Source organism: Lissotriton vulgaris, chromosome 8, assembly GCF_964263255.1.
Source record: "Lissotriton vulgaris chromosome 8, aLisVul1.2, whole genome shotgun sequence".
Taxonomy (NCBI): domain Eukaryota; kingdom Metazoa; phylum Chordata; class Amphibia; order Caudata; family Salamandridae; genus Lissotriton; species Lissotriton vulgaris.
This window is the reverse complement of record NC_141696.1, coordinates 665,090,005-665,114,785: the sequence shown is the minus strand read 5'-3', so window position 1 is coordinate 665,114,785 and position 24,781 is coordinate 665,090,005. Positions and strand designations below refer to the sequence as shown.

Sequence of the window (24,781 nt, the reverse complement as noted above, 5' to 3'; positions counted from 1 at the left end):
CTAGAGTGGGAATAGTACATTTTAACCCTACAGAGTGCAACTCTTTCCCTACTGTTGCACAGACTGGAGTGTAAATAGTAAATGTTACCTCTCTTAAGTCCAACGCTTACCCTACTGTTGCACAGACTGGAGAAGGAATAGTGCATTTTACCCCTCTGAAATCCAACACGTTCTCTACTGTTGCATAGACTGGAGTGGGAATAGTAAATGTTACCCTTCTGAAGTCCAACACTTTCCCTACTTTTGCACAGACTGAAGTGGAAATAGTAAATGTTATCCTACAGAAGTCTAACGCTTTCCCTTCTGTTGCAAAGACCTGAGTGGGAATAGTAAATTTTACCCCTTTGGTGTCCAACACTTTCTCTACTGTTGTACAGACTGGAGTGGGAATAATATATCTATCATACCCAGACTTCAAGACTTTTTAAAATATTGTTTAAATGTATCGAATACTATTAAATGTTTACTTGTTTAACTTCATATTATTTGTTCATAAAGATCATTCTTTAAAAATATTTTTATAAATGTCTTTTTTAGTTCTTTAAATTAAATTCATTTGGTAATTTATTACATGTTTTGCATAAGATTTGTTAACATTTTAAAGTGTGTTTGTTTATGTTAGAAATGATGTTTCTGGTTGGCTAAGGTATGCTGCTAAGCCAGGCAGAACCCACCACTCTAGTAAGGGCAAGTAAATCACACACCAAAGATAACCTGTGCTCACCTGCTTGGTTGCTTGGCAAGAGCCGTCAGGCTTATCCCACAGGCAATGTGTAAGGTGTGTGCATAACACACTCATAACAGCAACACAATAAATACTCCACACAGGCTTATATAAAAATATATATTATATTGTGCATATAAACATAGATCAAAACTACAGTCATGAAAACTGTGCATACTATGCCAATCCTGAGTTAGTACTCATTATCTTGACAATGCAAGAAATAAAATGACCTGCACCATAGCATCAGGGCATGAAATGCAGTGAATTATAAGGAAGTACACGAAAAACAGGTACCATGCATGTGAGGCAATTGCTTAAATCGTACTTGTTACCTAATCAAGGCAAAATGACCTACATCATAAATGCTTTGAATGACAAGTGACTGTAAAGCATATTGTTCTCAGTAGGAAAACACAGACATAGTGTTCCTCCGAGGAGTGGAAGCACAGTAGATTTTTATGGGCCCAATCGGAACGAGTGCATTATAGCAACATGTAGGGCACAGAAGAACCTGCGTACCTACTAGAAGTAGTGCAGTAATTTCAGTGGCTTCCATGAATGCGGCCGGTTTCTGATAGGCTGGGTCTCCGTAAAGAACTCCCCCGTAAGGCCACCAAAATTGGACAAAGTTCCCCAAGTTATCTGGATAAAAAGGGGGGCACACTTTGGGACCACATGTGAGACCTTGTTTGGTCCCTGCACTCAATTCTCAACTGCAGCTGCCCCAAACGTGCCGTGTACTGTATTACCAGGGATGCTGAATCCGGGAGCTGATGACGCTGTGTCGGCCTGCCCCTCCAAGGGGTAGGTGTTGATCAGCGCTGTTCAGCAAGACAACGATCGGCAAGCAGTGTATCTCGGGTGGAGCTGGGCCGGACTGAGAAAATGGCCAAAGAGCACTAATCTAGGACTAGGCTCCCTCCAGAGCCTTCATGGAAATTTTCCTCAGTATGTAGACAACTAGGTACTTGTGACATCCAGAGCTGAGGAAGTGCTGTGTAGAACATTGGGACAGCTTGGGTCCATTTTAAAGTACACCAGTCTGCTGCATTAAGTCAGTCAGGTAAGCCAGGCTAGCAGGGGAGTGCTGTTGTGTTCAAGCCCACAGATAACCCAGTCAGAGCTGAAGGTTAATGTGGTTAGTTCTCCCTCTAAGAGAATTAAGGTACTGTTGCTCATGCCCCCAAAGCCACCTCTACCTTCAATGACAGGGGGAGACACACATCTGCGAGGTTATTGCGGCCTCGAGGAGTGCATCACCAGCACATTACTGTTGTTGAGGCAATGGTGGGGTCACCCACAGTGAAATCAGAGTCCAGCAGCCCTGGTAATGAGAAGAACAGATCCCCACACGTTCAGCATCGGAGAGGTGCACCTCTTGGAGCTCTCTGGGAGAGAGTGCTTTTATCTGTTGGCAAGTGTGTGGGGATGAAGCGCTCACTAAAGTAAACCAGTGACAAGGCTGCATTGTAACACTGCACTTTCTCATCAGGAATACTCTAAAACACAGATCGCTGGTCTTGGATAGCGGGTGAACTGCTGGTAATCATAAGGCCAGCGCTTAGGCAACTACGGTACACTGAGCTCATGGCACCCGGGCAGCTTTGTAGTTCAAAGCCAAAAATACAAATCTTGTTGTGGCGATGTCTTTGATATCCCTGAGACCTCAGCGGAGAACAGGAGGCAAAACAACATACCCTTGGAGTCACTGTGGGTAAAAAGTCCACCTACACCAGTAAGCATGATTTAAAATTACAATGCTAAACATAACAAATATGGCAGCACTACTCCTTTCAGAACAGGAATCACCACTTAAACACATATAATGGAATTCTAAATTCTAGCATATGAGAGGAGTAGGCCCCACAGTAATGTTAAACAAAATAGGCTGTTTGTCACTGCCAGGACATGCCACACAATAAAGACACAACCTTTTACTTACACAGCACCCTGCCCATAGGGCTACCTAGGCCTACATTAGGGGTGACCCTTATGGAGTAAAAGGGGAGTTTAAGGCTTGGCCAGTACTTTAGTTAAAGTGGCATTAAACTGCGTGCACAGGTCCTGCAGTGACAGGCCTGAGACAGGTTTGAAAGGATACTTCTGTGGTTGGTGCAATCTGCAATACAGGCCCATTACTATAATTTATTTACAGGCCCTGGGTCTAAGGAATACCACTGTAAAAGGGACTTACAGGTAAATTAAATATGCCAAATAGGTATAAACCAATCATACCATCTTTTAGCAGAGAGCACATGCACTTTAGCACTGATTAGCTGTGGTAAAGTGCCCACATTCCTAAAGCCAACAAAAAGGACAGAAAAAAAGGGGGAAGGAGGCAAAACGTATGGGGATAACTGCAGAAAGGGGCAAGTCAGTTTTTATGAGCATATATTTATATATAGTATTAAATGTTACTAACATTTACTTAATTCAATTTTTATTATTGCTATGTTAAAATATTTTAGATTTACTATTCTAAATCTAAATGTATTTAAAACACAATATTTTTGAATTTTTTTAACAATAGTAGTGAAAAAATATATATTTCTCTTTCAATATTTTTGTGTGCACCAATATAAGTATAGGAAACCAATATTCTTTTATCGATTTTTTTACATGATTTTTCTGTATCACGATGTAGGCCATAAATACAAGGTTGGGAACCGCCTGCCCTCAGGTCAGTGTTTCCAACCGCAATATTTGGATGCGACCGCCGATAGGGCACCACGCCACCATGCGGAGGGCCAGGAGAGAAGGGGGCCCTGTTAGGGGCTCCCAATGTTGCTTTCTGACAGCCTTTCCATATCAGAGAGGCCAACATAGAATGGCTGTTGGAAACTGACATCTTACTCCAGACGGGGAGTCACCCCCATAAAGGGATTATGTTAGGTTTCCGAAACTGCCACTGATGGACCCTCCACCCAATGTACCCGCCTGCCGCATCATAATGCGGCAGGAGGACCGCAGGGCCAGATGTTGGTGCGTCAGACAGCAATGTGGCATTGGTGTTGGACCTACCGACATCATAATTAGGCCCATCGTAGTGATCGATATTGTCAATGCTCTATTTCACAATGATAATGCTTCTGAGTATAAATTTTCCCTGACAACATGTTCACTCAAAAGACATTCAAAGAGGTATCCATTTAAAAGTCAATTCAGTGAAAAAGAGATGCTTATTGTTTTGTCCAGAGATGATCTAGAATATTTGTACAATGATACAAACAGCTAAGTGCATTCAAGAAAATGTATTGACTCTAGTTCATATTTCATTAAATACAGCTTCTTCTCTTTAATTAGTCCTCGGCCTCATCCACTCACCCATCCATTCGGGCTAATGTGAAAAAATATTCCTAGCACATTGAACAATCACTCATGTGAGGGGCATAACCATTTAATTATTTTTACAATGCACTAGAACAACTGAATGGCAGTTTACCTTCATTGCCTTGTGCACCTGTTCATGTACGCTACCGTTCTATCACATTCCTATTTACAGTTATTCACAAAATACTGGAATCCTATTTTCATGCATCTAGATTAACATACTTTTCAGTTCAAATGCAGTCCCACACATATATGTTACTCCGTTTAATGATTAGTATTCATAACATATAATAAAATTTGGATTTTTGCTGGTCTTGTTATGGGGTCACATACTAAAATCTATTTCGCTTTTGAGAATGACCAAGACTTAAGCAAATACATTTCACTCAAAATTATCATGTGTGAATTTTGTCAATACATATTCATTAAGGATATCATGAAAATCTGACTGGATTTTACGCTTGGGATGACTGGCAAGCCAACATCTTGTCTTCTATTTTTCAGATAATGCATAAATAAACATGCAAGTTCCAGGGCCGGACTGGGAACTGAAACTGGCCCTGGCAGAGAGCTCAGCTCACCCCGGGTGAGGGGGGTGCTAGTGAAAAGCTTTGTACCACTTTTGTTGCAGGGGGCCGATATTCCTGTGAACAGGAACCCTTACTAGCTTGTATGGACATTGTGTGGCATAACAATCCACATGTTGGGGCGTTGCCATGACCTTCCAGTGACAAAAACGGCTCTTGCCTTAAAATTAAACAAATTATTGTTTGAAGCCTTGATTACACTTAAACACATTGGCCTAAATCAAGAGTCACACATGTTCTAATTAACCGAAACAATTCTCATGTGCATTCAGACTGGTTTTAACAACTGGTCACATTTAGCTATGTCAGTACCACTGTGAGATTCATTAGTAGGCCCCAGCTTCAAGCTATTAAACTGTAGATTTCAACTAATAAAGCTCTTCTCAAATGCATTTCTAACCCAAATCCCCCTACACACCTGCTAAAGGAAACTACAAAGAGGATTTTGGCCTTTAAAAATCACATGGCTTAATGCCCCATGTTTAAAGAGCATGCATTAATACTGCTTACAAACAGGGGGATATCAACAGAGAGACAGTGAAATGAAAAGTGAAAAAGACATTTGAATGCATTAAAAAACAGGCTCCTGTGGTGATAATTGGTAGCTTTCAATTCAGCTGGCAGTTATCAAACACATTTATGTAAATTACCAGCTCAAAACCCATTTTATCTCATAAGAATTTGCTTTCATTTTCTGATTTTTCAAAACTTTAAGTAGGCTATGTGAGTCCATTTTTGGGTAATTATCGAAACAGACACCATTACTGTGGGTTTTACATATCTAACTTTGAAGTCCCTTGAACTTAGGGCTACACGTACTAAGGGTATGATTTCTATAAGGACACCAACTCGGTCATGGGACTAACCGACAACCGGTCAGCCTTCCCAACCGCCTTATTAGGATACGACCGAACATGCTTCGGTCGCATTCCTACATTTCACTATGTCCTAAAAACCGGCCGTAATGCATGCTACCATAGTATATTGGGAGGTGTGATTCATCCCTGCACCCTGTGGCAGGAACCTCAACGTGCCTGCTGCAAGGTGCAGGGATCAGCAGGTGGGCACCATAGGTGCCCCCTCTGCCTCCAACCGGAGGCCGTGTACCAAGGAAGGCCCTGCTGGGGGCCCCCAAACACTCTTTCTGACATGGTTTCCATGTCAGACAGTCCGGGATGGAAACCATGTCAGAAACCGTGCATGGTAATCCCAAGGGCAGAAAGGCCCACCCTTGAGATTATTCGCCGGATTACGGCTGGCCAACAGGCACTTCGAGCCCATCAGAAGCCAGCCGGAATGACCGGCCACATTACAGAGGAGCCCATTACGATGTGGCTCAGAGCCTTCCAAGCAGCATCTTATTAGGCCCCTTAATGTTTTCAGCTTTGTAAAAAGACTGAATCACTGTTTGCGACCACAAAAACATTTTTACAATGTACAAAACGATTTTAAGAGTTTGTTAATTTTTACCTGCTCCTAAAATAGGTTTGAGACTTCATATCCATTCACTATGTGGAAGGGGCTTGCTGCAGGTGTTTTTCCAAATACTAAATCGGTATGAGATGAATCAATGTTTTTCAACTAAAATGTAGTTGCAAAATGCTGGACAATTTCTGACCATATTATTGAGATGGTAAGCCATTGGCAAGAGGAAAGGAGCTCCCTTGGCCCCCTTTCCTCTTTGTGAATGTAAAAATAAATGTGTTGTAGAGTAGTGAGAGGTCTTGGGGACCAATACGAACTCTGAAACTTTAGAAAAACAAGTTAACTTTTGTTTTTCCTTTAAGTAAAACGAGCTGCAAGTAAAATGAAATAAAAGTTCATTTTATTGAAAGACGATCACAGACATGATGGTCTGCTGATCCTAACAGGCAATCATCCCTGTATTATCCACCAATCAGAATGAGTCACAATGTGTGCCCTATCTTATTACTATTCGTTATTAATATGCGTAGGTCGCATAACAACCAACTCTCAATAAGAATTTTATTAACAAGCCTATTAGTACATAAGTTCATTTATAAAGTTATTTATGGTCGCAAAAATGCTGATCACAATATTTTGCACATCTGGGCCCAAATTTTATATTACAAAAATAACAGAGACGTGCTTCAGATTAACTATAGATGTGCGTTAGTTCTTCTACATTTTACTTTTTCATGCACTATGGACGGCAATCATGTAGACAAGCAACTTTCTTTGTGCAAAACACTGACTTGAACAAACTACTGACAAAAATACTTAGGCCCTGATTATGATGTCGATCAGAGTTGCCTCGGACCAACATCATTGCAGATCCTGCACTGATGTTGGCATGTGGTCAGCGCTCCAGACCGCCGTATTATAATACGACTGCACATGGTGCAGTCCCATATTTCCATTTTTCTATGGAAGCATGTGCTGCCGGTGTAAACTGTCCGTATCACAAGCTCCCGTAGAGAAATGGCAGATTCTGTTAATCCCTGTACTGCCTCTCAAGGTGCCTGCTAGGGTACACCAAAGTCTCTTTCCGGCAGGCTTTCCATGTCGCTATCAATATCTATAAAACGCACTAGAAAAGAAGGCAGCGGATATTGAATACACCGCAGTTTTGCAGAAGGCCCATGTCAAAGATATTTGGAAATTTGCGAGTGACATTGAGCTAATCAGTCAGAAACAGAAGTAGCCGAAATTCACAATTGCAGTAGCATCTAAAGAAGAGGGTTTGAATAACAACTAACCTAAAAAAAAAGATAGGCATATGAACAGCCAATTTTATGTACCCATACTGATTATAATTACAAAGAACGTGAGGACAGATTTACTAAGAATTTGCATTGTTCTTGCATTACACAAGCCGTTGCAAGGCAACACTATTCCTTAAATGGGATTTACGTAGCCACATGAGTGGGTATTTGCCCACCTTGTATGACTTTGTAAAGAAATGTAAAGCAATGTAGGAACTTGCCAGTGGTGTTCTTTCACTAAGGCAGAGGAGCAGCGCCCCACTGCTCTCAGACCAGTGAAGAGGGGAAAAATAAAATGAAAAGAACAAAGTTATTATCATTTATTTTTGATTGCTGGGGGCTGGGTTTGGGCAGGGTGGGGCTGGTGTCTCAGGGTGAAGGGAGGAGTGGACTGTGCACTTTGCATATTTCCCACCAGGCTGTAATGGACAACCTGGTGAGGAATATGCACAGACTCATGTCCCCATCAGGGCGCAAATCCACGGTGCTCAGACCGACCACAAAACTGCATTGCTGCGTTGTAATTGGCTCAGGGGAGCCTGTGTGCCAGGTGTTTCCTGCAGCTTCTTCCGGATTGGACTCAGGAGGAGCAGAGAAGTGGAGGGGAGACACATCCGTCGGAAAAGGTAAGTGTTTTTTTATTTATATTTTCAACCTCCCCACACCCTTCCCTACCAGCCGCCACCGCAACTATCACTGTGTTGCGCTACATTTCATTGTGGTAGGCTTTCCACCTCGTGAAGCATGGGCATTCCCAAGCATCCACACATAGAATTTGACACAATACCAGATTTAGTAAAGGCAGTAAATGCGGTATTGCATCACAATGGTGCATCTACCACAGACAGTTGTAACAAGGAGAAATATTTGTATTTCTCCTCGTTCTTTCCTCTTTCTATGTGTAATGCATTCTGCATCACACCTAGAAATAGGAAATCGCTTCTTAAGATTGTTTGTGTAGGAAGGAATACCTTTCTGAAAAAAAAACAATCCTGCCTGGGGAGCAGGCACTCTTGCAAAATGTCACATGAGTGCCTGCATTGGCGATAGGCAAATGAAATGAAATGAAATGAAATGAAATGAAATGAAAAAAATATTTCTAGAGCGCACTGCGGCCAAGCGGCTTCCTGGCGCTAGGGGCAAATCAGTGTAGACAGAGGATCCCAGAGAATTTAACCAGGGAAGGCCTGAAGGAAAAGAAAAGTTTTGAGGGCTTTACGAAAGTGGGAAAAAATAGGGATAGAACGTATAGAAAGAGGGAGATTGTTCCAGATCTGGGGGGCCCGCACGGAGAATCGGGTGCCCCCGGTGCGAGATTTACGAAAACGTGGGACGTGGAGAAGGGAAAGGGAGGAAGAGCGAAGAGAGCGGCTAGGAGCATGGGAAGAGATTAAAGAATTAATGAAGAGCGGGGCAGTGCGAGAGTGCGCCCGAAAGGCCAAGCAGGCAAGTTTGAACTGGGACCTAAGGTGAACCGGAAGCCAGTGGAGGGTCTTAAGGGCCGGAGTGATGTGGGCAGATTTAGGAAGATGAAGGATAAGGCGGGCCGCCTGGTTTTGGATCGCTTGGAGACGGCGAGTCTCGTAGGCAGGGATGCCTACGTACAAGCCGTTTCCATAATCCAGGCGGGATGTGATCAAAGCCGTGATGATAGTTTTGAGGGCGTCAACTGAAAAAAACCGGGAGATCTTACGGATAAGGCGAAGGGAAGAAAAACAGGAGGACACAACGGAACTAATTTGGGCGTGCATGGATAGGTCATTACTGATCTTGATGCCCAAAGTCCGGACAGAGGGGACAGGGGAGGGAGGGGGGCCAAAAGAAAGGGGCCAGTGAGCGGAGGACCAAGGATTAGACGAGCCACCAGTAAGGACGAGCTCTGTCTTATCGGGATTGAGCTTCAAATGATTGAAGCTCATCCACTGAGAAATGAAAACAAGAGTAGAGCAGAATTTAGGAAGAGAGTCAGCAGGGGATGAGAGATCAAAGACTAGCTGGAGGTCATCTGCGTAGTTATACACCGAGACCCCCAGCTCAAGAAGGGAGGAAACAAGAGGGCGGATGTAAAGGTTGAAGAGAAGGGGGAAAGAGAGGAACCCTGTGGGACCCCAGAAGTGACCGGAAGGGGAGGAGCAGAAAAGTCAGAGAGGTGGACTGCCTGTGATCTGCCCTGGAGAAAGGACGCGATCCAGGAGAGGGCCGTGCCCTGGATGCCCGCTGCGCTGGCACGGTCGAGAAGGATGGCATGATCGACCGTGTCAAACGCAGCGGACAAGTCCAAAAGGACCAGGGCCTGGGGGAGGTTGCTGTCGGCCTTCCCCTTAAGTTCGTCCAGGACCGCGAGGACCACACTCTCAGTGGAGTGGCCGGGTCGAAAACCCGCCTGGTGGGAAGCCAGGAGATGGTTGTCCTCAATGTAGGCGGAGAGGCAAGAAGTAACATAGCTCTCGAGGATCTTCCCTAGGTAGGGGAGAAGGGAGATAGGCCTGAAATTAGATGGAAGGGAGGGGTCCAGGCCAGCCTTCTTCAAGATAGGAAGAACAATGGCAGATTTGAATGAGGAAGGGACACAACCCAGAGCCAAGGAAGAATTGAGAAGGGTGAGGGGGGGGACGGGACAGCTGGTGTAGAGGGTTCTGAGGATCCGTGCAGGAGCACAGTCCGCAGGGGAGCCAGACTTAACCTTGACAAGCAGGTCAAGGAAGAGCTCAGATGAGATAGGGTCAAAGTGATCCAAGGCAGAGGAAAGCGGGTAAGAATGATCAGATGAGTCAGGCCGAGGCACAATAGGAATGTTGGCCTTGATGGTGATGATTTTATTGATAAAGCAGATAAAGCAGAACATCTTAGTAGACAGGGCACTTTTCTGCTCTCTCCCTTTCACACCATGTGGTGCAGCAGGATGCCTTGATGCTTTGCATGAAATATGAGTAGATCTCTCCCTGGGTTTCCACACTAAAGCCCTAATTCTGAGGCGTCAGAATTCCAAAGGGGCAATAATGGCAGCTATGGACCACCATCGGAATTAAGAGATCGATTCAACACTTCAGCTCTGTTTATTTTCAGGCAGAGATTTTTGCCACTAACAGCAGCACCTCTCTTTGAAGTGCCGGTTCCACTTTCTGTTGGATTTTAACTTACTGAATGTCTCTTGTATCACTATATACTCTCAAGCTTTGATTAAGAGTGCAAAAATTGTCTATTTCAAACATGCAAATAATGGTCTATGGATCGCTTAAATTTGTGCTTCAATTTTAAAAAACGGCTAATCGACATTTGTAAAAATTCAATATGATCTTTATGTTATACAACTCTCCTGATAAGACTGGCGATGGAGGGATTTGCTATAAGGCTTCTGTTAGAAGTGGGGTCTCCAATTGGCAGAGATATGCACCTTTGTCCAAGTAGGGACCCTTGCTTCTAGTCAGGGTAAGGGAGAGACACTCTGTAAATAACCCCCACTCACCCCCTTGATAGCTTGGCATGAGCGGACAGGCTTATCCTAAAGGCAATGTGTAAATTATTTGAACCCAGACACACAGTAACGAAGTGAAAACACCACAAATGGACACCAAACCAGTTTAGAAAAATAAAGTGTTTTTATCCAGACCAAACTAGACCAAAAACGGAAAACATCCACCATAAGTGATCAAAATATGTATTTTAGAACTGTTATTTCAAAAATAGCACTTGTAGAAATAAATAGCTGCACCTGGGGCTATTGCAACTTCATGACAGTCGAAAATCCAAAGTACAGCACCTTCGGACCCAGAGTCAAAAAGGACCCCCCAAACAAGAGTACATTGGAAACAATGTCAGTAGATGATGCACAACATTGTGGAGGTGAGGCATCGGTGCCGGGGTGAGGCCGGTTACTTTCTGCCATAGGGGAGGCGAGGCGTTGAGTCCGTGAGGAGGCAATGCCTTGAACCCAGGACAGGGAAAGTTAGGTGGCCTCGGTGGTGAGGCATCTGTTCTGGTGAAGCGATGCAACTTCTAAGACTCTATAAAGTTATCCTTGTCAGTTATTGGCTCCACAATAACGACATGCAGGCGCTGCGGTGAAGGGGTGAGTGCAAGCACTTGTGTTGGAAGGCAATAAGTGGAGGTGTCAGCAGGCATTGAGGTGCATTGGAGCTGCGGTGCAGGTGGGGTGGGCGTCGTGCACCTCAGTGTAGGTTGCGGCGTCACTGGTGGCATCAATGACTTTGTTGTTTTTATTGCTTTGCAGCACCAACCACACAATTCTTAGGGCTCAACAACTGGAATTGGTGCCTTTTTTAATGCAGAAGTCTGCAGAAGAGTCCTGGTGCTGGTCAGTGGGTTGGAGGTGAAGGCTTTGTTACCCTGAGACTTCAGAACAGTAGGTAAGCACACACTACCCCTTGGAGATTCTTTTTCAAGCAGACTCACAGCAAAGTTTCAGTCTTTGCCCTCTCCTTGGCAGACAAAGCAACTGCAAGCCAACCCAGCAAAGCACAAACATTGCAAAGAGGCAGTACACCTCCTTACAGTTCTCCAGCTCTTCTCCTTGGCAGAGGTTGCTCTTGAGTCCAGAAGTGATCTAATGCATTGGGGTTTAAGGTCCAATACGTATAACCCATTTACTCTTTGTTCTCTTTGTGGCAAGGGTCTCTGAGCCCAGTCCAAACCATTTCTGTCCTCTCTGGTGCAGCATCACTACAGGAGGTGGAGAGAGCATTGTGTAGAGGAGACTCCACCTATTCAAGTGCCAGTGAAACGGCTCCCACCACTCTAAATGCAGCCAATTTCTATTCAGCTCAGGGATGAGACAACCAGGAAAAGCAGGAAACACCTTAACCCCCTTTGAGGCTGTCTACAGTGAATTCACACCCCCAGTTCCTGTCACTCCAAAACCAGACAGTCAATACACAAAACAGCAGAGGCACACAGAATGGTTAAACAAGAAAATGCTTACTTTCTAAAAGTGCCAATTTCAAACACACAATTTAAAAACTATCTTCCTAAAAACATGTGTTAATGAATTTTGAGTTCAGAGAACCTAAAGCCATTTCTCGATCTTTACCCAGTGGAAAGTTATACTTTTTTTTTTTTTTTTTTTAGAGTTTTATATAGCGCAAACCTGACGCAAAGATATCAGGTATCAGAGCACTTTACATGAGCACCAGTTTTGTTACAGACTGACACGTTCATTTTTGTCAGGCACGTTAGTTGTAAGATGTTACAAAGCACCTCCAATGTTAGCCTTAGGGACAGACAGTCTTTCAATAGTGAAAAACAAAACTGGCAGTAGTTCATTCTAAGGACATGTAAAACACACCAGTATATGTCCTACCTTTTACATACATTTCACCCTGCCCATGGGGGTACCTTGCGTCTATCTGAGGGGCGTATTTCATATACGAAAAGGGAAGGTTTGGGCCTGGCAAGTGGGTGCACTTGCCAGGTCGACATGGCAGTTTAAAACTGCGCATGCAGACACTGCAGTGGCAGGTCTAGATACTTTTGAAGGGCTACTCATGCAGGTGGCACAATCAGTGCTGCAAGCCCACTAGTAGCATTATATTTACAGACCCTGTAAATATGTAAATAATGGATAGCCAATCACAATAACAATTTATATGAGGAGCACTTGCACTTTAAAACTGATCAACAGTGGAAAGTGCCCAAAGCATCTAAGCAGGCAAAAACAACATCCAGCATGCCATCAAATATATAGGAGGTAGTGGCAAAAAGTCAGGGGAAACCACGCAAAGGACGCCATGTCTTACAGCTTCTTACACAAACGCCCATATCTATCAAGGCTTTGCATCTACCTTGCATCACGCAAGGGTGACACAAATGAGATTTATCAAGCCACACAAGGGTGCCTTGCATGACCCTGCATTTCTTGATAAGTCTAGAGTAACACAAGGCAATACAAATCATTGCCTTGCAATACTCTGCAGCAGGGAGGGACCAGTATTTTATGGCCTCACCCCTCATCAGCCAGGCTAGCTTGAATTGGGTGACATAGTGAGCATGGGTCCCTGTTCTGGGAATACACTTCCCACTTAGGGCAACAAATGCAAAAATAACACATGGTGAAAGGAATGCTGAACAAAACAAACCTTCACCCCCAGTCAAGAGAGAAACCGGTCCCAGGATGCTTGTTTCCGGTCCAGGGATAGCAGTTTGAGCTGGACTGTTCCTATGAGCAGCAGAGTCAAGACTGATTTACATATGGCGGGTCCAAACTGGGGTGGCATGGTGAGCAAAAGAACAATGGATTCAACCCTGATCTCTTGACTGGGGTGAGTGTTTGATTTGTTCAACATTCAGTCCATCATTTGTTTGTGCAACCAATTTTCACCCTAAGTGGGGTGGGTATGCCCAGACGTGGGTCCCTTACTTGCTGTGCCACTGCATTCAAGCTAGCCTGGCTAATGAGTGGCAATACCCCAAAACTGGTTCAAGGATGCGTGTTTCCGGTCGAGAAAGGACCTGGCCTAGCAGTTCAGGCTGGACTGTTCCCATGAGGAGCATGGTCAAGGCTGATATGCACACGGGTGGGTCCAAACTTGGGGTAGCTTGGTGACTAAAAGAACAATGGATTTAATCCAGATCTGTTGACTGGGGGTAAATGTTTGATTTCTTTGGCATTCCATCCATCATTTGTTTGTTCTGCACACTTTATGAAGCAGGCATGAATCTTTAACAGAAGTCTCGGATATTGGAAAGGATACATATTAATCCTTGAAAATGTGTAAAACTAAATGTGTGAGAGATGTTTAGGTATTTTTGGTGTTGTCGCAACATGAATCAAACAACCAGAAGGGGTATTGTGTGACATTTTACCAGTGGCTTGATGTGACAAAGATATGAGGGAGACTGAGATTCAGGGCGGACACAAAATACCTAGTGGTAGACCAGAAGTGTTTCAGTATGTGGGGACAACGAGGGAAAGTTCTTTCAAAATGATGAAAGAACTCTACAATTTCATTACATTTTCTGCTGTTTAAGAGCTGACAGCACAAATTCTTCTCGGTCAAATAAGCCTCAGAACCTGAATGTCCATGGAATCATAGAGTAGCATTTAATTCCCCTGGATCACCTGTGGAACTGGTCTACATGACAGACAGAAAACGTTTAGAAATATATCATGCACAATGCACAACCGCATCATTCTCTACAATGATTACTAGCCATCAGCGGTGACTCCTGGCAATGCACTTTCAGATTTTAGATGGAGCCTTAGGGGGTCATTATGATTGCGTACGGATCGCCACCATATCTCCCCACCCGATCACCAATTACCCCCGCCATATTACCATGGCAGGTGGTACAGCGGAGGACGGAAAGACCGTCTGCCGCTTTTCCACCGGCAGGCAATCGTCACGATTGCCTGCCGGGTGGGAAAGGGCCACAATATGGTGGGCGCGGCTTGCAGGCACCGCCATCAATATTATGATGTATGCCGTGGGCATGCCTTTCCATGGCGAAGGCTCCGCCATGGAAAGGCATGCAGAGATTGACTTTGGGGGCCCATAGGGGAACCCAGGGTTGGCTGCACTGGGGGGTACCTATGGTACCCCCCTGCATTGCCATACACAAGGTGGCAGGCCCCCCGTGGTGCCTGACGCGTTGTGCATTGCACTGCACATATGCACCTTTAACATTGCAGTGGGTGCTGTTTACAGCACCGCCCGCTGCAATGTTAAAGGCAAGAATGCGCATGCCAGTGTAGCGGGTGCATCCTAATTTGCCTCGTGGGACCTTCGCACCTCTGGCGGTCGGTCCCATTTTCCATTACGGTGGCGGGCGGACAGAGTCTGCCCGTCATTTTTATGGTGCCCTTGGCATTTTTATGGCATGGTTTCACTTCAAAAAGAAATATTTTGGCAAGTATTTACACCTTATCCAGAATTCGTCAGAAATATTATTGGCAGGCATGGTTTGACTACACAGGTGGTGTTGCTCAGAGGATGGCCTATTTTGGAAAATTCACTGTTGGCCGTCTGTCCTTATTTGAGGTCATAATATAATTAATCTCAAAATAGGTACAGCCACAGGAAAGAAAAGTACATAAGTTCAAGGTGTTCAGCATAAATGAGTAGGGTGCATCATCTACTGCTTTTGAGTTTAAGGGCTGTATTTTACTTTTTCTCCTGTGAAAGTTTGGACACATTGGGCAAGTAACCTAAGTTAAGGAGAACTACATGCTACAGAATCTGGCATCTTTTAACATGGATAGCAGATGTACTTTATTGTCCATCCACAGGGGCTGAGTAAGATAAATAGCAAGGTCGATTGTCTATGCTTAGTGAATTAACACCTGTAGTGCTTTATCCTGGTAATGTCAGCTGCTCCAAAATTATGTATTGCAAATACTCAGTATATCAAGTGCAAAATACACAGCATACAATTTTATCATCACATACCTGGGAACACATGATTTCATTAGACCTATATTAGGCTAAAATACTTACAGCAGGACCTCAATGTCTTTCTGGCATTGTTTACAGGGAAATTAATGGTCAGGGTTTTCCAAGTTACACATATGCTGACTTGCTTTTTGTCATTTTGAAAATGAAAAAGAAATCTGCAATTTATATATATATTATGATATGGTTGGAGCAGGAAAACCTTTGAAAAAGGTCATGGGATATGCTAAATAACCAACAGCAGTTGGAATGGAGATTTAATTTCAAAGATTCTTCATCCATGGGTGAAACAAATTTATTATGAGGAATTAATTAATGTGGGTCACACAAAAGATTAATGAAATGCAAATTTGATTTTAAAATAATCCATAGCATGAAATGAACTGCATGCTAAAAAATGGCACATAATGTTGACTGAAAAATGTAGTGCCTTAGTGAATCTCTATATTTATCTTACTATTGTACATCTGCTAATTCCTAAAGGTGGTAATTAAATCCAGTACACTGGTAACACACATTGTGCTATGACTTAGATGCAGGAAAGGATATGAAAATACATTTTAGGGCCCCACATAGAGACTGGAAAACATCCACATTCTCTCTATATATAGTGTAAAATTCACAAAAGATATAGAGAATTGATTGTATGGCACTAAATCAATGTCCATATTATCCAGACCAATGTGAGAAAAACTACAAATTAAAATGAAGCTAGGTTGATATGCGTGCGTCACAACAGTTCATCAACCAAAAAGGCAAAATAGTAAGCCAGGGGTTGAAGTGACTCATCACTCTGACAGGTATCCACTGGTAGTGATGTCAACCTTTAAAGAGATAAGATGACAAAAGACATACATCAATTAAGTTATTACAGCACTCGAAAAAAAATGTAAAAGAGAAAATTCCAAAGAAACAGTTTGGAAGTGGATAGCACAGCAAGGATATTAGATTGTTTAACCAAAATCTCATTACACTAGTAATGTAGAGAGTATATGTGTTTGTTGCTTATCTGCAATGTCAGGTAATCAATACCACCTCAACCTCTGAGCAAACTCGAGGGTGCTATCATAGCTCCTGTTCTTACCTCTAACCAACGGACGCCCCAATAAAACATTTTGGACTTACCCTAGAGTTAGTTTTATCTCACATATACCTTTCTTTCTTTTTCTTCCTCGCCACACCCTGCTTAGCTATTGGTGTTAGGAGACCTCTTTCTGAAACACTGAAAACATTAATGAGCACCTTCCTCTCAGAGAGGGGGTTGTAGCCCGCTTAGAGACCTGGTTTGCAATTCGAGGAGGTTTCCCAATGATGAAGCATGCCAACTATGGGTTGGTGAGGGAAATCGTCCTGTAAGAGGGACACTCCAGCACTCTATTTGTCTATCTTTCTATGTAGAAACAGGGGCCTTGTTGTGTTTTATTGGTTAAGGAAGTACATCATATTTGATCACTTCCTTATTCACAACATCATATATATAGAACAGATAATGTGCTCAATAATGTACAAACTAAACAAATTATATTGTCATACATGAGACTAATTGTCAAGGATTTGAACTTTTATTTCTCACAAACGTTTCACTTCTTCCCAAAGAATCTATATATTAATGCAATGTTTTTGAATTATATCAACAAATCCAAGCCTTTAATTAGGCAAATGGAAGTGCAAGAGGAATGATTCTTTGTAGAAGTAATAGTCTGTTAATAGCTATGTACAGAATGAAAACTGGGTAACACAGGTCTATTTAAAAGAGCACACTAGTGCTAATAGTGTGTACTTTTAGGAAAATGTTTTCCATAACAAGATTATCGAAGTAATCACAGAAAAGTTATCTTTCAAATTAATACTGAATCTAGCATGTTGAAATCTGGAAAACTGTGAAAGAGCTTTCTCATACACGATTCTGGAAGCAACAGTTCAAGAGAGTGAAATGTTTTCACCTACCGTGACTTTTTCCAGTGAGTCTTTCAGCTGCTGGTCATTTCCCGCTTCCAGGGGAATGCCAGCAATGCTTCCTGCTTCTTCAGACCAATAGATGAACTCATTGAGATCCTCCTGCAACTCATTCAGGTTGTCCTTTTCTTCATCTAGCCTGTAGAAATTGCAATTTATTGATGAACAATCATTCTGACACCAAGTACATATGCAATTGCAGTAAGGAGATGGTATTAAACGCATTGTTAACTTACATAGCTAAAAGTTAAGCATCAAATAGGAAAATCCTTTGAGAACAGTTAAACGTTATTTGTATGATCAAATGTAACAATCCTTGATCATCTGTCTTAGTTTAAAGTCCCAGTATGTCTTGTCAGAAATGAAAACAGTTACCAGCAAACAATTAAAAATCTGATTAATTTATGTTATATTATGGGGGTGCAATGAATAAAGCACAAGGAATTCAGCAGATCCAGAAGTCCCCAACAGTTCACAGTTTTTCTCCAATGAGGGATTGGAACTTATTCTTCAAGAAATCTACCATCATATCAGTACACATATTACATTTCCTATTTTCCTCAATTGTACATCTGAAAAGACCCATTAATTATGCTTTGCAAAATCAGACTCGTACAATAAATACAAGCAGGCTAAATGTCAGGAAATATTGGACTGATTGGAACAAAATCTAGCCAATGCAACAACGCACACTTGGTGGCTTATGTTAGTAATGTAGTGAGTCAATGCAGAAAGCTTCTTTACCACTCTCTTGTTTCCTGTTGATAAAACGGAAATGTAATAAAATTGTAATCCCAGAAGAGCCGTCTTGAAAGAACTAAACACTGCAGGAATGTGCCACTTGTCAATTTTACGCTGTAAAGATTTTATCAGTCAGTCGACCTGTCCCTGAAATGTTTACTTTTCTCTTCATTCAGCCTGCTTTAGGTCTGATTGCCCTTAGGCAAAATATGTAATGGTGTTGATGCCTGCTATATCATACGAAACTGGTAAGATTTCAAATCCTGAGCCTCTGTAATGTTCTTAGTATGTACAGTAGGGTGGGTTGCCCTGTATTCAGGTGTATAAGTTCTATATGTTGACAAAAAGCGACATTGTTTAATTGTACCGGTATGAAAGAAATAGGTTCACGCATTCTAACGTCAGTGAGGCCCCCACCAGAGTATATATGCCATTTCTCTTTGCAACATTTAAACTGTAATTACTGATATTTCAAATCAATAAACAGTTGAATCTATGCCACATTACCGGTTCACACAACCACCAACTCAGCATAGTTGTTAATAGTAATGTGGTGTATGTATGCAGTTATACTGTGCCTCAAACCACAGACAAATAACCAGTTTCTATAGAAGTTAAAGGATAACGAAAGTGTTGACAAATAGGAGTACATTAGGTAGGCACAGACTATCAGAGTACAGACTGAAAAATCAAGAAACAGTCATAGTAATGATACAGATTCAAGTAACAATTTTACTTTCAGAAAATGAATGCATCCTCAAGTAAGTCATAATTACAGTTTTCCGGCTGCTGGGAGTTGTTATCTTTATAATGGCAGAAAATAGTTTTCTATGTGACTTAAATTTATATATAATGAAAAAAGACGCAGATATCTGCCCAAATTCTTTAACTTGCAAGCAAAACAAATTCAGTATTCTGTATTTACAATAATGTATCATCCATCACCTCCATACATCATTAAGACATTCTAGGGCCAGATGTAGGTCGCCAAATACCGGTCGGTAACGGCCGATTTCGGCCGTTACCGACCGGTATTTGGGATTTGACATGTAGGGGGCCTCATATTTACAGAATCGGTATATTTACCGATTCGGTAAATTTACAGAATCGGTAAAATACCGAATCGGTAAATTTACAGATTCTGTAAATCCATATGTAGGTGGCACTGTAATCCGTGCCACAGGCCCTTACCGAATCGTTATTTACCATGGAATACTATTCCATGGTAAATAACGAATTCCAGTGTACATGCACATCTGTGCATGTACACCTGTGCCATGTGGCACAGACATGCCCTAAAAGCATGTATGTGTGTCACATGGCACACAAGCCAGAAACAGGGGTGCAACAGGGTGTCAAAGTGACACCCTGTCCCCCTTGTAAAATCGGTAAAATTACTGATTCAGTAATTACCGAATCGGTATTTGCTATGGAATCCTATGGGCTTCAAGGCCCATAGGAATCAATGGCAAATACAGATTCGGTAATTACCGAATCGGTAATTATTGAATCTTACCGCTTCGGTATTTTTACTGAATATTTTACCTACATAGCAATTACCGAATAGTGAATACCGAATCGGTAAAAGTCGGTATTTACCATTCGGTAATTTGCTATTACCTACATCTGGGCCCTAGTCTCTATTCTTGTTATGGCACTAAAATTCCATGAAATAACTCATAGGATGAAACAGTCCATTTCATGAAATTGGTGCCGAACTTTGGTTCACTCTAGGTATTCCTTCTATTTTCTATTTTGTAAACACCCCAGACAGGAGTATTTTTTGTGTTATACATTGTTTTATTATAAATCGCAACCTTTTTTTGTCATAATCATTTGCCATAGTCTAGTCTATGTTGCCTTTTTTTAAATATATGCTGTTTACTAAAGTGAGATATTTGACAGAAAAAATATATTTATTTTAAGTTAATTAATAGTGTTACAGATAAAAGATTGCTAGGTAGCGTAGAAATCCCATTACAGATTATCCCAGGCCTGAGGTTTTGTGTGCCTAGCATCAAAATGTCTATTGAGTAAATTATGTTTCGTGGTAGTGATTTAAGCGGTTGCTTGATCTCAATTTATGTTTGCTATTAATATGGAAGTCAATGCTGATTTTGAATTGTTGAGTTGTTTTCGTCGAGACATGTTCTCATTTCAACAAACCAATATCACTCCTTTATGTTTTACTTAAGTGATCATATACAAAAAGGGTGCAGGTTAGAAGCACCCTGACCCCCTAGGCCTGCTCAGGGGGTCCCACAAGGACCCCCAAGGCAAAAAATGTTTTTTTTTTAAAAACCCGGTATGTTTATTTAAAAATTACCCCCCAGGGGGACCAAATTGTGGGGGCATAGTGATAAAGGAGTGTGGGAGTGCCCAATCCCCCTCCCCCTCTGCAAACACGCCCTGGGGCTGCGTTGCAGAGAGGTGTAAAAAGGGGCATAGCCTCATTACACCTCTCTGCAATGCAGCCCCCTGGTGCATACAGGAGGTTCCAGGTGGGCTAGTTGGCCCCCAGGGACCCCCAGTGTGCAAGGGGAATTAGTTCTCCCTCTGCAAATGCGCCCGAGGGCTGCGTTGCAGAGAGGTGTAAAAAAGGGTGTGGCCTCATTACACCTCTTTGCAATGCAGCCCCCTGGCGCATACTGGAGGTTCCAGGTGGGCTAGTTGGCCCCCAGGGACAACCAATATAAAAGAGGAATTAGTTTCCTTTCTGCAAACACGCCAGGGGGCTGCGTTGCAGAGAGTTGTAAAAAGGGGCATAGCCTCATTACACCTCTCTGCAATGCAGCCCCCTGGCGCATAGTGGAGGTATAAGGTGGGCTAGTTGGCCCCCAGGGACCCCCAGTATGCATAATTAGTTCCCCCTCTGCAAACGCGCCCGTGGGCTGCGCTGCAGAGAGGTGTAAAAAAGGGTGTGGCCTCATTACACCTCTCTGCAATGCAGCCCCCTGGGGAATTCTGGAGGTTCCTGGTGGGCTAGTTGGAGAGGTGTAAAAACATTTTTTTTTCATTTTATATTAAAAATATGTAATGTAATTTAAAAAATAAAATATCTAACAATAAAAAATTTAAAATAATGTAGTAACTAGTATAAAAAATATAACAATTAATACATTTAAAAATTATCATTTACAAAACCAGCATGCCTTCCTGAGAAAGCTGCATGCTTATTGGCTGTCAACACTTCTAACCAGGAAGTGTTGGCATCCATCTTGTGCCAGTGTTGATAGTCAGTGACAGCCAATCAGCATGCCTTCCCAAGAAAGCTGCATGCTCATTGGCTGTCAACACTTCTAACCAGGAAGTGTTGGCATCCATCTTGTGCTCGGTAGATCGACGCACAAGAAAGCAGTAAAACAAACGTGAAGAACACAAAAAGGGGGCAGGGTAGACACACCCTGATCCCCTAGGCCTGCCCAGGTGGTCCCACAAGGACAAAAAAGGCCAAAATTTTTCTTTTTAAAAAACCTGGTTTTTTTTTTTTTAAAATTAACCCCCGGGGGACCAAATCGTGGGGCATAGTGATAAAGAAGTGTGGGGGGTCCCCAATCCCCCCCACACTGCCCCGGGGACCGCCGCCCCCGGGGCAAAGCAACGCAGCCCCTTGGCGCATACTGGAGGCTTCTGGTGGGCTAGTTGGCCCCCAGGGACACCCAGTATGCAAGGGGAATTAGTTCCCCTCTGCAAATGCGCCCGGGGGCTGCGCTGCAGAGAGGTGTATAGAAGGGTGTAGCCTCATTACACCTCTCTGCAATGCAGCCCCCTGGGGCATACTGGAGGTTCCAGGTGGGGTAGTTGGCCCCCAAGGACCCCCAGTATGCAAGGGGAATTAGTTACCCCTCTGCAAACACGCCAGGGGGCTGCGTTGCAGAGAGGTGTACAAACATTTTTTATCAATTTATATTAAAAATATGTAATTTAAAAAATAATATATCTAAAAATAAAAAATGTATAATAATGTAGTAAATCAGTATAAAAAATATAACAATTATTACATTAAAACATTTTCATTTACAAAACCATTGAAATTCACTGAAAAAACCATAGGTTTCAGCCACGTTATAGTTAGGAATTACCAACTAAAAAACCTTTGAAATTCACTTAAAAAACCATAGGTTACAGCCACATTATAGTTAGGAATTAGCATTTAAAAAACCTTGCAAATTCACTGAAAAAAACATAGGTTTCACACACGTTATAGTTAGGAATTAGCATTTTAAAAACCTTTGAAATTCACTGAAAAAAACCATAGGTTTCACACCAGTTATAGTTAGCTGGTCATGTCATCAGTGATTTCATGAGTGATGTCACTGGCCATGTCATGAGTGATGTACTATGTGACGTCATCAGCAGTGCATTGAGGGCGCCCGAGTTATAGTTAGCTGAACTAACTATAACAGGGGAATTTCATAGGTTTTGTATGAGTAAAATGACCAGCTAACTATAACTGGTGTGAAACCTATGGTTTTTTCAGTGAATATATATATATATATATATATATTTTTTTTTATCCGACAAACGCCAAAGCTTCTCAAGATGCACAGTGCGTCTGCCATTCGGCATCACCGTTTAGCCCGCCCCAGACATCCAAGTTCGTTGTACTGCCTGATGCGTTTCTGTGGCCAATGTACCACTTCATCAGAGGCATTTCTCCGGTACGCATTGGAGCGCTCTTTATACTGCATGCCGATTGGTTGAAAACCCCTCATGGGTTCAACTACGTATTTGATTTCTTCATACAGCATGCTGGACTGTGTAGTCACAACAAGCATTCATTGAACATCTATAGTAGGTTCCAATGCGACCAGATTTCAGGCACTTTTCATCTAGACACACTGTGCTGGAAACCGGAGCAGGAAGGTTCTCCTCCCTCAGATTCTCATTCCAGCGGTTTCCAGCACAGTGCGTCTTGATGAAAAGTGCCTGCTCCCATCATATCCAGATCCTACCAAGGATTCTAACTAACTCACTGAAATCTGTCGAGTGCATCTTGAGAAGCTTCGGCGTTTGTTGGCTAAAAAAAAATATCTATATATATACAGACACACACACATATATGTATGTGTGTGTGTATATATATATGCATATATATAGGCAAAGGTTAAAGTAACATTACAGTTAAGTGAGATAAAAAGATTTTCTTTATATAAAAACCTTAGAAGGTCATGGAAAAAAACAAATGTTAAAGTAAGTTTATCATTTGGTAAATATGTCAGTGACAACATCAATGTTTTAAATTAAAAATAAAACACTGGAAATTCACAAGTTAAGGTTAACAGAGCTAACTATAACTTGCACCCATGCCATGCACTACTTGTGACCTCACATATTATTTCACTCATGATGTGTTTTATCAAATCATTTATGACATAACTGATGACATCTCAAATAACATCACTGTTGACATCACTGACTTCTGGGCACACCCTGCACTCAACACTCCACATAAGCTCAAGCCCTGGTGTGTGATCAACCTACATTTGCTTTCCATTTATTTTACTTGCTTAGGGGGTTTCATCTGTATACCTGTGGTATCCACTACACAGTCTTCAACTTCATGGCACCACTGTACCATGCTAGCTTCCTCGACACAATACCGAGGTAACATGGGAGTGAATCTTGAGCGGGTACTACAGCTGTACTTCACTGCGCTGGGTCCCCCTTGAATACTGCACTGCAAGAAGCTTGATTTTTTTTATTTTGATCCTGTGGTGGTTCCTCTGGTTCCCCCTCCCCTCTCTTGCTATAAGTGCCTTTGAGGTAATGGTGTCATTACCCTGTCCCCTTATACTCTATTTCCAAAACTTTATCAGGACATGGGGACTTACAGCCTGATTCATCATTCTCCCGTTTTGCGAGCCCCTAATAGCGATTCATAGCGAATCGCTATTAAGGACTCGCAAAACGGGATTCATGTAGAAGTTGCATAAAGGACTGCGATTCCTACATAATCCTTATTTGCGATTAGCAAACTGCTAATCGCAAATAAGGAATAACTCGCCATTCATTCCTATGGGCCAAAAGGCCCATAGGAATTAATGGGGAGTATTCCTTATTTGCGATTAGTAATTTTACACAGGTGTTGCACACACACATGTCCAAAGGACATGTGTGTGTGTAACATGCAACTCAAAAAAATGCATTTAAAAGCATTTTTCTGAGTTTTCGCAATTTACCACGAGGTCTGACCTCGCGGTAAATTGCGGCCAGAAATTGCGAATTCGCAAAACAAAATTGGATGATGAATTGCATTTAAGGAATCTCAAATAGAGATTCCTTAAATGTAATTCCTCGCAAAATTGC

General features: G+C 42.4%; 1 protein-coding gene across 2 annotated transcripts in view; it reads right to left on the bottom strand.

Moving 5' to 3' along the window:
* Nucleotides 1-24,781, bottom strand: part of DMD (dystrophin) — a 4,652,165-nt gene that overhangs the window by 3,168,952 nt on the left and 1,458,432 nt on the right. For both annotated transcript variants that reach the window (XM_086934537.1, XM_086934536.1), the window contains one exon: nt 17,723-17,870. In XM_086934537.1, coding sequence (XP_086790663.1) covers nt 17,723-17,870 — 148 coding nt within the window. The remainder of the gene's footprint in view (nt 1-17,722; nt 17,871-24,781) is intronic.